This window comes from Bufo gargarizans, chromosome 3 (genome assembly GCF_014858855.1).
Source record: "Bufo gargarizans isolate SCDJY-AF-19 chromosome 3, ASM1485885v1, whole genome shotgun sequence".
Taxonomy (NCBI): Eukaryota; Metazoa; Chordata; class Amphibia; order Anura; family Bufonidae; genus Bufo; species Bufo gargarizans.
Window position 1 is genome coordinate 491,318,993 of NC_058082.1, and position 14,415 is coordinate 491,333,407.

Below are 14,415 nucleotides of genomic sequence, written 5' to 3' on the forward strand. Positions count from 1 at the left end.
TATAAGTTGGCAAACGTGGTTCAAAAGTGTCCCTGTATGTATGTTTTGTTTTCTTTTGATGGAGAGAATAGTGTAGAATACCATGCTTTTCTGTCCTGCAAAATTTTTATTAATTTTTTTACAATGCAGTCAATGACAGACGGATGGAAACACAAGACATTATGTTGCCATCTGTTAAACGTGTCCGTTTTTTGTTTTCTTTAGATGATGCCTTCAAATTTTAATTTAATAAAAGAAAGGTTTCACAAAAAACATATATGGTTAAAAAAACTGAAGCAAACATTCGTCAAATGCATACGTTAAAAAAAGATAACAACAAATAGCATGTTCTATATGTTAAACGTACAAAAATGAGATGTGAAGAGCTACTGTGTCGACTACTGTCAGACTGTATACCATTTTTCCAACCTGCCTGCTAAGATGGTAATCAGAGTTTCACAGACTTTTGTTTGGCATCAGTGAGGAGACTATACCGCCAGACACTGATGTGCCCAACTGAAAAGTTGTAAATGCAATTGGGCCCTGGCAAGGCTACTCAGTCTGACTTATCCAACACCCATCATATTTGATGATTAATTTGTATTTAATCAAGTAGAGTACCTAATCCAGCAACATTACTATAGAAATCCAGAAGGTTGTTTTTTTTATCCATTTAACAGTAGAACTAAATGGGGAAAATTGTTATAGGTCTTTGTGTGATTCTTCTTTCTGGCACAGAGTGCCAGCTTGCAAACAAATTTGAGACTTTTTGCTTTTCCTGATACCCTTTGCCACTTAAAGGGAACCTGTGATCAACTTTATGCTGACCGTACTGAGGGCAGTATAAAGTAGTGATAGAAATGGTGATCTCAGCGGTGTGTCACTCATCAGCTAAAAGTAATTGGTTGCCGAGAACCAACATCGTAAGCATTGGAGCACAGGGCTTGAAAAGAGTCACGGCCACCTGAGAAAAGTCATGGTTATTCATGAATTCCTGCTCTCCCTGCCACCTGCTGATGACTGACACTGAGTTTTCTCCCTTTCTCTCTAGGAGAGAACTGCCAATCATCAGCAGGTGGGTGAGAGAGCAGGAGATTATGTATAACCAGGACTCTTCTCAGCAAGGCCTGGGCTGCAATGATTATGATGCTGGTTCTCGGCAAGCACTTACTTTTAGCTCATGAGGGACACACCGCTGAAATCAGCATTTCTGTCACTATTTTGTCCTGCCCTCAGTACGGTCAGCATAAAGTTGATCACAGGTTCCCTTTAAAAAAAAAAAAGTAGGAGTGGCTTGGGCAGGAGGAGGCAGTCTGTGGGCAGAACCTTCAACGCCCAACTTATTTAACAACATCTGGATGAAAATCACATCACTCAAGAATAGCTGAATAAACTAACTGCCATACCTGCTGAATCCCACAACAGGCCGTGGCCAAGGTCCAGGAAGGACCAAAATGATGGCCTGTATTACTGTGTGGACTGTTCGTGATTTCTTTTTGCTAGATCACTAAAGAGCATCTCCGCCACCTGAGTTATTCTTGAGTGTCATGGTTTTCATTCAGATACTGACTGGAGTACTACCCTACCACCTTGCACCTACTACTCTCCAGCCATGTAGATCATCATTACTACAAAACTAGTGCACATTACACCAGAAATCAGCTCCTGGCTGGAGTAAACTTCAGTCCTGGCAAATGGATGGTCCAACCTGTGCTACAATTATTAAGAGGCATGTGCCTCTTAATAGTTGTAGTAAATTTTAGCACAGGTACACAACGCTACGCCAGTCAAAACAATCTACCCCCATGTCATAAAGTGTTAATGTACTTTCATTAAACTTTTGTTATTTTATAGGGACATATCAAAAGTTTTGATGGGCGAGAGTCTAAACGCTGAGACCCTCACCGATCTCTAGAACGAAGGGAGAGAAGCATGCGCTTAGTGTGCTCTCCCTCCTCGCTGCACGAGATGGGAGTGAGACGGGCCCATCTACTTTCTGTTATGTCAGTCTCGCTTCCTGTCCTGCAACGAGGAGAGAGAATGCGATAAGGCCCTCATTCTAGAGATCAGTGGGGGTCTCAGCGCTGAGACCTCCACCGATCTAAACTTTTGATATGTCCCTATAACATATCAAAAGTTTAATGCAAGTACAGTGCCACTTTAAGATTGTAAAGATTTAGCACATTTCTCACTTTGCTCCACATTTGACCAGTCCCATAGAGTATAAACATTAATCAGTATCTACAGCAGGACCAGAAGGAGTTGAGATACCCTCATCTTCATCTATCCTTCCATTCTTTCGTTTCAGCTGCAAAGGAAAAGACACATTGGGAACGACATAGTAGCAATTGTGTTCCAAGAAGAGAACACGCCTTTTGTTCCTGACATGATTGCGTCTAACTTTCTGCATGCGTACATTGTGGTGCAAGTGGAGAATCCAGAGACGGACTGTACAACGTACAAGGTAGGGCATATCATGTGTACACAAAAAATATATTTAGAGAAATCATATTGTCTCCTGAGAAAACACATCTCTTACCGCTGTGATATTTTCTGTCTAATTGCTTTGGCTTGTTTGTATCGTACAATTTAACAAGAAGCAATGTACAGCAGTAAACAAGTCAGTTGGTAAAAGTCAAATATAAAAGGTGTCTAAATGGTGAGTGGAGAGCCATAGGGCACAGCTGGGCGCCTTTGCTTTTTTTCTTGAATAACAACCATGTAGGATAAAAGGGGCGACAGCTCTCACCACTTCAATGCTTAAAAATCTGCATAATAAACATCAGCAACACAGCCGTGGCTTTTAAGCAGCCATCTGACCTTTTTTGTAGGCCTTTGTCTTGATTGCTTTTAAACCCCATACAAAGAATGAAAAACAGGGATTGGGCTTCTTTTTGTCTCAACTCCAGGGGCCGCATGAGATATTTCAGTTTAGTTTTACTCACTTTATTGTACTTGCAGCATTGTGGTTTTGTGATGTATTTGTATGTGTTTCTATTGGGGAGATTTATCAAGACCAACGCTTTCTGCATCGGTCTTGATATCCCCTGTGCGGAGTCATAGATTAGGTGCATCCTCCGGCCGACCGTGTACCTAGAGAGAAATCTATGTCAGCCGGCGTAAATGACGATAAAGGGGTTATGCCCTGCCCTGCCACATTTAAAAAATCACACACTTTTTGGCAAATTTTTTAACGCCAGGCTCAGGCAGATGATAAATCTCCCCCAATGTGTACAGAATACGTTTATATGATTACTAAATTGACCAAAAATATCAGTGTATATTTATGTGATTACTGAATTGACCAAAAATATCAGTGTATTTTTATGTGATTACTGAATTGCCCAAAAATATCAGTGTCGAAAATTTACGTATGGGTAGGATCCATGGTTACATTAAAAAGGTATTCTAGTTCCACTATTGGTTTGTAGGGGTCCAGCTGCTGGGACCCCCACCAATCATGAAGAAGGAGGCCTCATGCTGCAAGTCCAGCATGTGCAATGCTGCTCCTTTGATCTCTGTGGGACAACTGGAGTCAAGTGCAGTGCTTGACTATTTCCGACAGTCCCATAGAGATTAATGAAGTGGTAGTGCGCATGCTGGAAAGGACGTTCGGGTCCTGTAGGGTAAGAGGCCCCGGTTCTTCTGATCAGTGGGGGTCCCAGTAGTTAGACCACCACCACCAGTCTAATAGTTAACCCCTGTCCTATAATCCAGTAATAGGAGGGTGTATTTAAACATCAGGCAAGCCCTTTAGCAGTCAAGAGTCAGAGGAAAGGGTTACGTGACATAACATTTACTTATCTGCCACTGAAGGAGGTTGACATTTTGAAGACAGACAATCAACTCATTACATCAGATAAATATATTGCTGGAATTAACAAGTCAAAAGCAGCTGTCTCGCCCATCGCCTGTTCTTTACGGGATATTATATCATATAACCTGGAAGAACGGCATTGCTTATCAGTGTACATTTTCGACAAATGCCAATTTTGAAGAAATATGGCCAAGCAGTGACAGGAGGAGTGGGTGGTGGCACATAAGGTTTACAGCAATAAAACAATAAACCCGAGCTCACAAGAGGAAGCTGCTTAGCTCTCCACAAAGGGGTGCGGGGGGTGGCATTGTTACAATAAAGAGTTACAGAATGTGCTGGTTGGCGAGGCGTCCTTGGAAGAACATATTGGCTTGTGTAGAGCTGCTAATTGTTTCCAAGAAGCAGCTGGCTTTAGCCAGACTATATTCTAGTGCAAATATAATTTGAGGACGGGAACTTCCCCCATTAGGATGGTTGCTAGGTAGAAACTCACACAGGCATATGACAAAGATGGGGTTATTAGGTAGAATTGTTGCTTTATGAGGATAATGGAGAGGAGGTATCCCTGGCCCGAGCAGAATAGTCTGCAATTGGAAAAGCATATGCCAGACTTAATTTTATTGACCTGATGATTTAAAGGATCAGAAAATACTAAAATACCAGCTGTCCCGACATGAAAACACATGCAGCGCAAACAAATATATTAACGGATTCGTGTCTTGGCATGGATTTCGTTCTACTGTAGATTCTCAAGCAAATTAGGAGACGTGCTCAATGTAGTGGGAAATGCTGCACTACAAATCTCAGGTTATACATTAGCTATGAAATATGGCTACCAACGGCAATGTAGTTAAAAAGGAGTCTCAGCGCATTGGGGGAGATTTATAAGACTCCTGTTCCATATGCCAATCTTAACTTGTGCTGTGCTGACATGAAATGCGCCACAATTATTAAGAGGCAAGCAGGTCTTAATCATTGTGTTTGGATTTGGCAACCCGTACGTCAGGGCTGTGATGTACTCCTGCTAAGAACTGGAGTAGATTTCTGGTGTAATGTGCGCCAGTTTTCTAGTGCACATGATGTTAAAGGGGTTTTGATGACCTATCCTATCAGTGGGGGACTGCCACCTGGGACCCCTGCCGATCAGCTGTTTGAGAAGGTAGCAGTGCTCACAGTAGCTCCGTCACCTTCTCGCTGCTTTTCCTAGGCCGAGTGACAACTCGTGGTCTAGGCACAGCTCACCCTTATAGAAGTAAATGGGGCCGAGCTGTGATACCAAGCACAGCTGCTATACAATGTACTGAGCTGTGCTTGGTGAACACGGAGAAGACCGTGGCGATCACAGGAGCGCTGGTGCCTTCTCAAACAGCTGATCGGCGGGGATCCTGGGTGTCAGAACCCCACCAATCAGATACTGATGACCTAGCCAGAGGATAAGTCATCAGTTCCAAAATCTCAGAAAACCCTTTAAATCTGTAGCCACAGAGGTCCTGTTCAAGACCTCCTTCCTCCTGTCCACACTTTGTCCTTTTTTTAACAAAAAAGTGTGGGAAAGGGGTAAAAAAAAATCCACATTTTGGTGTAACTGGGACTTGTGCCAAAATGTGTGACTTTTCTACAGCAGAAACTTAATAACTCTCCCCTTGAAAAATCTTTACACAACTGTAGCCTGTATGTTAAGCTGCAAAGGCACAAAAAAAATGCGCTCAACACTAACACTAGAAAACCCTCCATTAAAAAATGGCAGTTTTTCTGCATAGATTCTCATGAGCAAAAAATGCAGCCTAATACAGTACCAGCAAAGTGAATAAGACTAGACATATCTCATTTACCCTTTGCTTTTTCTTTCTATGCGGAAACTGACCTGCTGTGCAGATTTAGAAATCCGCAGTATGTCAATTCTTTGTGTGCTTTTTGCTGTGGATTTCACTGTTTGCAATGCAAAAACCACATCAAATCAAATGTAACTTGTGTGGAAATGCATAGGAATTTCTGTTTGTAAACCGCATCTGTGTGCAGGAACCCTAAGGCCCCTTTCACACAGGCGTCGCGGAAGAGTTCCGGATGCATTGCGGGTGCCGCAATTTCAGTCAGTTTTGTCTGTGATTGCATTGCGTTGTTCAGTTTTTTCAGCGCGAGTGCAAAGCATTTTAATGCGTTTTGCAAGCGCGTGATAAAAAACTGAATGTTGGTACCCAGACCCGAACCCGGACTTCTTCATTGAAGTTCGGATTTGGTCTCGGTGTTCTGTAGATTTTATTATTGTTCATTATAACATGGTTTTAATTGAAATTGGTTCTTCTATCTTCATTCAGCAGGACCTGCGCTGACGTCACCGCGCTCAACGCGTTGTGAGCGCGATGACGTCAGCGCAGGGCCTTTTTCAGGTCCTGCAAGAAGAAGAAAGAAGCCGATAACGGCTGCGTGATTAAGTGGATGAAGTAAGTAATTTTTTTTATTATTTTTTAACCCTTAATGGACATTTTACTTAGCATTCTGTATTAAAGAATGCTATTATTTTCCATTATAACCATGTTATAATGGAAAATAATAAAGTAAATGTACTTTAATGGGGTCCCGGGGCTCATCTCATCATCTCATTAGCAACCATCCGTAAAAAACGCATTGCATCCGCACTTGCTTGCAATGCGATTTTCATGCAGCCCCATTCACTTCTATGGGGCCTGCGTCGCGTGAAAAACGCTGAATATAGAACATGCTGCGTGAAAAACATCGCTCATGTACACAGCCCCATTGAAATGAATGGGTCAGGATTCAGTGCGGATTCTATAAGTGCACGGAAAACTCACCCGTGTGAAAGAGGCCTAAGGGTACGACCACACGTTCAGGTGTCCTGATAAAGTTGTGGAGGCCAAAACTAGGAATGAATAAAAAAAAAAAATTGAAATAGTATCTGTCCTTTAAACATTCTATCCATTTATGATCTACTCCTGATTTTGGCTTCCAAAGCTGTCTCAGGAAACCTGACCATGTTACCGTACCCTAAGAGTGCGACCACTCGGCACGGTCCTGATGCAGTCATGATGCAGCTAGGAACTGCAGTATCTCATTTTCCAATAGAAGTCAATAGGAAAATAGGTTTCTGAGATGGACCTGGCACTTTCATAGTTGTGATGACTTCACCTGATTGACCGCACATAAAACGTATCCTGCTGCCTGCGGCTGCTGACTGCATGAGGTATAGAGTTGTGTATTTGCTTTACCACAGGTGTTATTATTTGATGTTAATCAGAAAGGTAAAGAACCAGGAAAATTCACAGTTCAGACAACAGTGGCAAATAAAAAATGCATCGTAAATGTATGATTATGTATGTGGTAACCGACCGCATGTGTTTCCTAACCGCATCACAACTTCATCACGACCGTGCAGTATGGTTCTAGCCAATGGGTTGCAGGTCTCTCACATTAAGGTCCTTACACAGGCCCATGACCGAGCTAATGTTCCAAACAGAGATGAACGAAGTATTGAAAAATTTGATTCGCTGCTTCGCCAAATCTTATTAAAAAATTTTGCTTTGTGATGAATTACTTTATCATGAAGCTTATTTCTTTGTAAGTAGTGGGTGCAATGACAGGGAGCGGCTATTCCGCCGCTCCCCGTCATTGTACCCCTCAGATATCGCGTCCATAGCTGATCGCGACATCTGATACTCATATTAGAGTGTAACATAAAAAAAAAAAAATTTTTCCCTGAATTGCGGTAAAAAAATAACAAAATCATACTTACCTCATCCATGATTGAAGATCCAGCGCAAAATCTTGCACGGCACGTGATGAGTCTGACATCATCACTTTGGCTGGCGTGGTGACGTCATACATCACTGTGCATGGGAGTTCAGGATCGTGGTGGCTACCTCTTCACCCTCAAACGGAGGTACAGTAAGTATGATTTATTTGTTTTTTAACGCCATTCAGGGAAAATCGTTTGGTTACTGCAAAGCACGAGGAAATTCGGCTTTGCGGCAAATCGAATTTTTCTGGAAATTCGGATTGAAGTCCACCTTGTTCCAAATAACAGTTGTTCCAGATAACTGCCCTGTGTAAACATCCATGTGGTTGGACACACATTTGGATCTTTTGTGTGGGCATCAGAGTGATCACCCCGTGGAAACAGGCAATGTGGGGTGGGGTGGGGGGGGGGGGTTGAACAACCTCACAAGCATTTCTTACCTGAGTTCTTTTACAAGGAGAATTATCGGGTACGAGCAAATGTTCATTCAGCTGAGAATCGACCCATGTAAAGGTCCCTTAAAAGAGTGCTGATCGACTCGCTATATGATTGATCAGCTATGGTTCAGAGCAGAAATCTGCCCATGCAAGAAGACCCTAAGACATTTATGACATGTCCACATGATAAACCATGCACTAACATCTGATATGAGGGGGTCCCGGAGTGAACAGAAAGGTGCCTGCTCTTATTTGAAGTCTGAGTGTTGTGGAAACAGCTGATTCATTCCTCTCCTCCTGTATGTGACCACTACCAGTCACCTTGGCTTGCAAACAGGGGTCAAGGGAACTGTTTATCTGACAGGCGACCCCTATTCGTCAGGTACATTATGTCTCTCTAATAGATAACCCTAACCATGGGTGTGAGCTATGACAGCTGCGCTGATGCATCTGATGAATAGTACTAATGTCCATATATTGCCTAATGAAAATGTTCTGCTATTGCCGTATGACCGCTTCCTACATTTAGCTTTTTTCTATTTAATAAAGCCAAATTTTGGCTGAGTTGGAATTTTTTTTTGTAATCACACCAGAGGATCAGTAAAGACTGAGGTGATTCTGTATTTTCCCATTGGAATCAGTATATATAGAGGGTCTGAACACGCAGTGCTGGCAGCTGCACATGACAGGAGGGTGGGAGATCTAGCCTTTCCAAGTTGACAGGAAGCTGAAATATTTTAGGTTATACATCTAACGCAATAATCACAGGTTAAAATCAGTAATCATGTTGTGGACTGACTATCACGTCTAGAGAGGAACAAATTGAATCCCACTAATTCAATCTGAATTTCAGGATAAATTTTATTCACCTATCAGCGAATCGATTTATCCTGAAATAGTATAAAAAACGAAAAAATTCAAACTTACCGCCTCCATTTGCGCGTGATGGGCCGGCCGCCGCCATCTTGCTTGAAGATCTTGGCCGAAATCCCGTACGGCGTGAGATTACATCATCACGCCGGCCAGCGTGATGACGCCATTCATCACACACCAGCTGGCGAGATTACGTAATCTTGCGCTGCATGGGATTATGGCTGAGATCTTCAAGCAAGATGGCAAATGGAGGCGGTGAATTTGATGTAATTGTTTTTTTATTGCTAATTTTACACAGTTTTTAAACTCAGATGCCGCAATCATGTATGAACTCGGCATCTGAGGGGTACAATGATGGGGGCAGTGCTATCGCAGCTCCCTGTCATTGTACCTGCTACTTACAAAAAAATGTGCTCTGTGACAAGGCAGCCAAATCGAATTTTTAAGAAATTCGCTCATCTCTAATCATGTCTGATATGGCAGATAACAGGCGTGCGGCGCAGAGGGGAGGGAAGAGGAGTACCATTTCACTAGGGAGAGGGAGGAGTGGTGAGCCCTAGCTCACCTGGCACTGGCACTTGGCTGCTAACCCATACGCTGAACACGTGACTTGTCCCTGGCTTACCCTGAAATAAGCCCTAGTTAGTGAGTAGGGCGATGGGAGCACTGGTCCTCACCACTGACACATAGGGTAACAACAGGGAAAGGACAAACAACACAAACACCACAAACAATCCCAGAAGCGAGACAACAAACAGGAGACAACAAAAGGAGTGAATCGGAGGAAAAACCTGTACCAGTATCCACAACTAGGTCATGGAGTGATCTCTTGAAACCGAGCGAGTAGCCACTCGCTGCAACCTTCTGACCCCAGGCACAATAGTGTCAGCGATAGGTCGTGACTAGTGTTGAGTGAACCCGAACTGTAAGGTTCGGGTCCATACCGAACTTTGTGAGTTCGGGTACCCGGACCCGAACCCAAACTTTGCCAGAAAGGTTTGAGTTCGGACAATGTGCTGACGACAAGATGCGAGTGGTTTGCATGTTGTGCACTCAGAGCCTGAAGCAAGGCATAAATGTTCTAAACCTGAGCACCACCTGCAAAACGAGGCATCTAAATCCAAAGCAGTGGAGTACTCACCTGAAAAACCACAAAAGATCTCAGGCTCTTCTTGCTCCCTCTTCTACTGCGGTCTCGGCCTCTTCCTCCCCCTCTGGAGTGACAGTGGCACCTGCCACCTCGCAAACAGAGGATGTGGCAGCAACACCACCACCTCCACCACCGTCACCCAGCATGTCCACACTGTCCCATGGAAGCGTTCAGCTGTACATCCCCCAAACACTGGAGAGAAAAGGGAAGTAGCCCCCTACCCACCCGCGATCCCTGGCCCTGAATGCCAGCATTTCAAAATGCCTGGCCTTTGAAATGCTGTCATTCCGTCGGGTGGAGAGAGAGACTATTACAAACGTTATGGTGGTAGCTGTCCCACAGTACGTGGTTCCCAGCCGCCACTACTTTTCCACGCGAGCCATCTCTGCCCTGCACAACCAAGTGGCGGACAAAATCAGGTGTTGACCAGTAAGCATGGGCAGGGACGTTATATCTCCCTAACTGCACACTGGCTAAATGCAGTGGCAACGAGAGTTGGTGGAGTAACATCAGGTGGAGGCGGTGGTATTAACACCAGCGGGCAACATTTGAATACAGTGTTTTCCACACCTACAACCGCAGAAAGGACAATCCTTGAACCACTCCGGTTCCAACAACCGGTAAAATAGTACATCAGTACAAAATTCTCTATATATATATATATCTGAACTTTGCAGAAAAATGCCAATATCACTAGCCAAAGGTCTTATCCATTATTGGAGTACTCCAGCCATATAGGTGTGTGCGTGAGCTCCGCACTGTTTATACCTATACATGTAATTATGCTGATATGTCGACATTAAATCAAGTGTATTTTAAGTGAGTAATAAATTTTATGTACGCAAAAATACTGTGAGACAGCCTAAATTATTATTAATTTGTTTCTCCATCAGTCGGTAACTGATAGGCTGGGCTCCAGTAGTTTGCTGGTAGAGCTTTTCTCAATATATTTTATTAGTTTAAATGCAGTGGCGGCTGGGCCTGAGGTGGACAGCAGTTTGGCGCATGTCCTACCGCCACCGAGGATTGCAGGACATTTCTCGTTGCCTCCTGTTGCCTCCTACTCCACTTCCTCCTCTACCATTTCCTCATCCAGTCAGTTTAACACCTTCACCACCAACTTCAGCACAGTCAGGTGGAAACGACAGCAGGCTGTTTTGAAACATCTGTTTAGCGGAAAAACCCTACACCTCACAGGGGCTGTGGACGGGCATGGAACAACAGACCGATAAGTGGTTGGTGCCACTGAGCCTCAAGCCTGGCCTGGTGGTGTGCGATAATGGGCAAAATCTCGTAGCAGCTCTGGGGTTAGACGGTTTGACGCACATCCCTTGCCTGGCGCATGTGCTAGATTTGGTGGTGCAAAGGTTCCTGAAAAATGACCCCGACATGTCAGAGCTGCTGCAGAAAGTGTGGGCCGTCTGTGCATGCTTTCGACCTTTTCACCCTGCTGCTGCTCCCCTGTCTGCACTGCAGCGTAACTTCGGCCTTCCTGCTCACCGCCTCATATGCGACGTACCCACAAGGTGGAACTCCACCTTGCACATGCTGGAGAGACTGTGCGAGCAGCAGCAGGTAATAGTGGAATTTCAGCTGCAGCACGCACAGGGTACATGAGCGACTACATGCTGCAAGCCTGTGCAACAACCGCCGAGATGCCTACATTCTAACCCGTGCTGATTACTGGGACAACAGGCTGTCCTTACTTCCGTCACTGAAGCGTGATCGGAAGATGTGCGAGTACAAGCGCACGCTGGTAGACGCGCTGCTGACAGCAAGGGCTCAGTGGAAGCACAAGGCGAAGGCAGAGGAAGAAGAGGAGGAAGAAGTCGCCAACGCAACTGGGGCACCGCCAGCACCTCAGAAGGGAGGGTTAGCATGGCCAAAATGTGGAAAAGCTTTGTCAGCACGCCACAACAACCAGCACCACCAGCTAATACGGAACATCTTAGCAAGAGTCAGCATTTCAGCAACATGGTGGAATAGTACTTGTGCACATGCCTACACGTACTGACTGATGGGTCTGTCCCATTCAACTTCTGGCTCTCCAAATTGGGCACATGGCCTGAGCTTGCCCTTTATGCCTTAAAGGAAACCTGTCACCATGATTTTGCGCATAGAGCTGGGGACATGGGCTGCTAGATGGCCACTAGCACATCTGCGCTTTTATTGTGTTAAAAAAAGTTTTGATTGATATGCAAATTACCTGATATGAGTCCTGTAGCCGCGAGATTTCGGCGCTCCAGCTCTGTGACGTCAGCCAGCAAGGAGGAGATTCGGAGGACGCGGGGCGGTGCTGGGCTCCTTTCCGCTTGACTCATCTCCGGCTACAGGACTCATATCAGGTAATTTGCATATCAATCAAAACGTTTTTTTAACACAATAAAAGCGCAGAGAGCTATGGGACCTGGGTACTGCAGATGTGCTAGTGGCCATCTAGCAGCCCATGTCCCCAGCTCTATGCGCAAAATCATGGTGACAGGTTTCCTTTAAAGGTGCTGGCCTGCCCTGCGGCCAGTGTATTGTCCCAATGTGTGTTCAGCACGGCGGGGGGGTGATCACAGACAAGCGCAGCCGCCTGTCCACAGCCAACGTGGACAAGCTCACGTTCATTAAAATGAACCAGACATGGATTCCACAGGACTTATCTGTACCTTGTGCTGAGTAGACAAGTATACCAGCCGCAGCCAGCCATTGTTATACTCCAGCGCACTTTCTCTTTGCATTTTCTTTTCTATTTGCCAATGTTTTGGGGTCTTCCCAAATTTATAAAAAATAAATAAAGGGAAAAAAAACAACAACAAAAACAGTTTTGGCTACCTCCTCTACCGCTGCTTCCACCTACACCACCACGTCCACCGCCTCCTTAACCTCCTACTCCACTTTGACATCCACGGGTCCGCTCATCCCTAGTCGTGACACCCTCGTGATACTGACCGAGCTAGGATTTACGGTTTACAGATTGTATAATTCACCCATATAAAGTCTATGTCTACTGGTGTGAATAAAATGTCATATGTAAAATTATTCCAAAGCTACAGCCATTACTACCTGGAACTGTGGCTACTCACTTATACACACAGTATATGCTGTATCTGTAAGTCCCTGTCTTCAGAATATCAAAGTGGTGACACACAGGTCCCCATCTATGCCATGTGCTGGGGCTTCACTGTAATGTCTCATTCACACATCAGTGATTCATGGACGCGTTCTGTACATGTTTTCCATGGACAGCACACGTACCCATTCGTTTTAATGTGTGTATTCACACATCTGTGTTTTAGGACGATCTGTGGGTCTGTGGTTTCAGCACAGAAGCATGCTCTATTTTGACCACGTTCACAGATCCATTACGTCCATTATATGCCATCTGTGTAAAAAATTAACAGATGGACCAAACGTGGAACCTTCATGGACATCTTTTTGAATGTATCACTGACCATCTTATAATGGATTTCATCATAGACGTGTGAATAAGGCATAACTCTGGGTGTCTAATTATCAGGTGGTATTTGAAAAAAAACTATTTCGGCAGAATGCTAATTCTCATCTTTTCCCATGTTGTCCCTACATAGTTTCTACCTCCATGTCAACCATCTTGAATACTCTTATTTCTTAATTGATGTTTAAAGGTAGACATGAAGAAGTAGAAGGCTCTATTTTTGTGGAATTTAATAATCTACATTCTTAAAATGATTTTCCAGGACTTAAATATTGATGGCCTATCCTCAAGACAGGTCATCAATATCAGATCAGTGGAAGTCCAAAACCCGGCACCACTACTGGTAGGTTGTTGACTCCAGGAACTATACAGTGGACAGTAGACTCAATCTACTGTGTAGTTTCTGGCACCAACATACTGCAGCTCAGCTCCCATTCACTTGAAGTACCCCGACACACCACTACACAGTGGACAGAACTTCCTGCCTCCAGCTCCATCCACTGGGGCTACTGGGTGTTGGACCCCCAAAGATCCAATAATTATCACCTATCCTGAAAATAGGCCATCAATATCTATGTCCCAGAAAACCCTTTTAATAAGCATTTTAGAAAAGTTAAAGATCTTAGGTTTCATACTGTCTTGTTTTTGTGTCTGGCGAACCTTATAATTATACAATTTGCACAAAAACCCCGTTTGAAGCGTTTGATTATAGTATTATTTTTTTCTTCTGCATTTATCTAGGTCTCTGTGACAGCACGAGAAGATGTCCCGTCTTTTGGGCCCCCGCTTCCAAATCCACCAGTATTTCAAAAAGTAAGAAATGCAAATGTATCCATGCTCTGTGGGAAGACATAAGGCAATGGGCATTGAAAGCTATTTTTATCCAGATAAACAATTCATTTTATTCAGAAACACCAGATGTGCGAACAACAGGAACGAAAATCTCCGATAAACCTCATTCTGTAC

General features: G+C 44.1%; 1 protein-coding gene across 2 annotated transcripts in view; it reads left to right on the forward strand.

Annotated features, from left to right (window-relative positions):
* LOC122930432 (rap1 GTPase-activating protein 2-like) overlaps positions 1-14,415 on the forward strand; it is a 182,345-nt gene that overhangs the window by 115,885 nt on the left and 52,045 nt on the right. For both annotated transcript variants that reach the window (XM_044283839.1, XM_044283840.1), the window contains exons 12-13: positions 2,288-2,443; positions 14,191-14,262. In XM_044283839.1, coding sequence (XP_044139774.1) covers positions 2,288-2,443; positions 14,191-14,262 — 228 coding nt within the window. The remainder of the gene's footprint in view (positions 1-2,287; positions 2,444-14,190; positions 14,263-14,415) is intronic.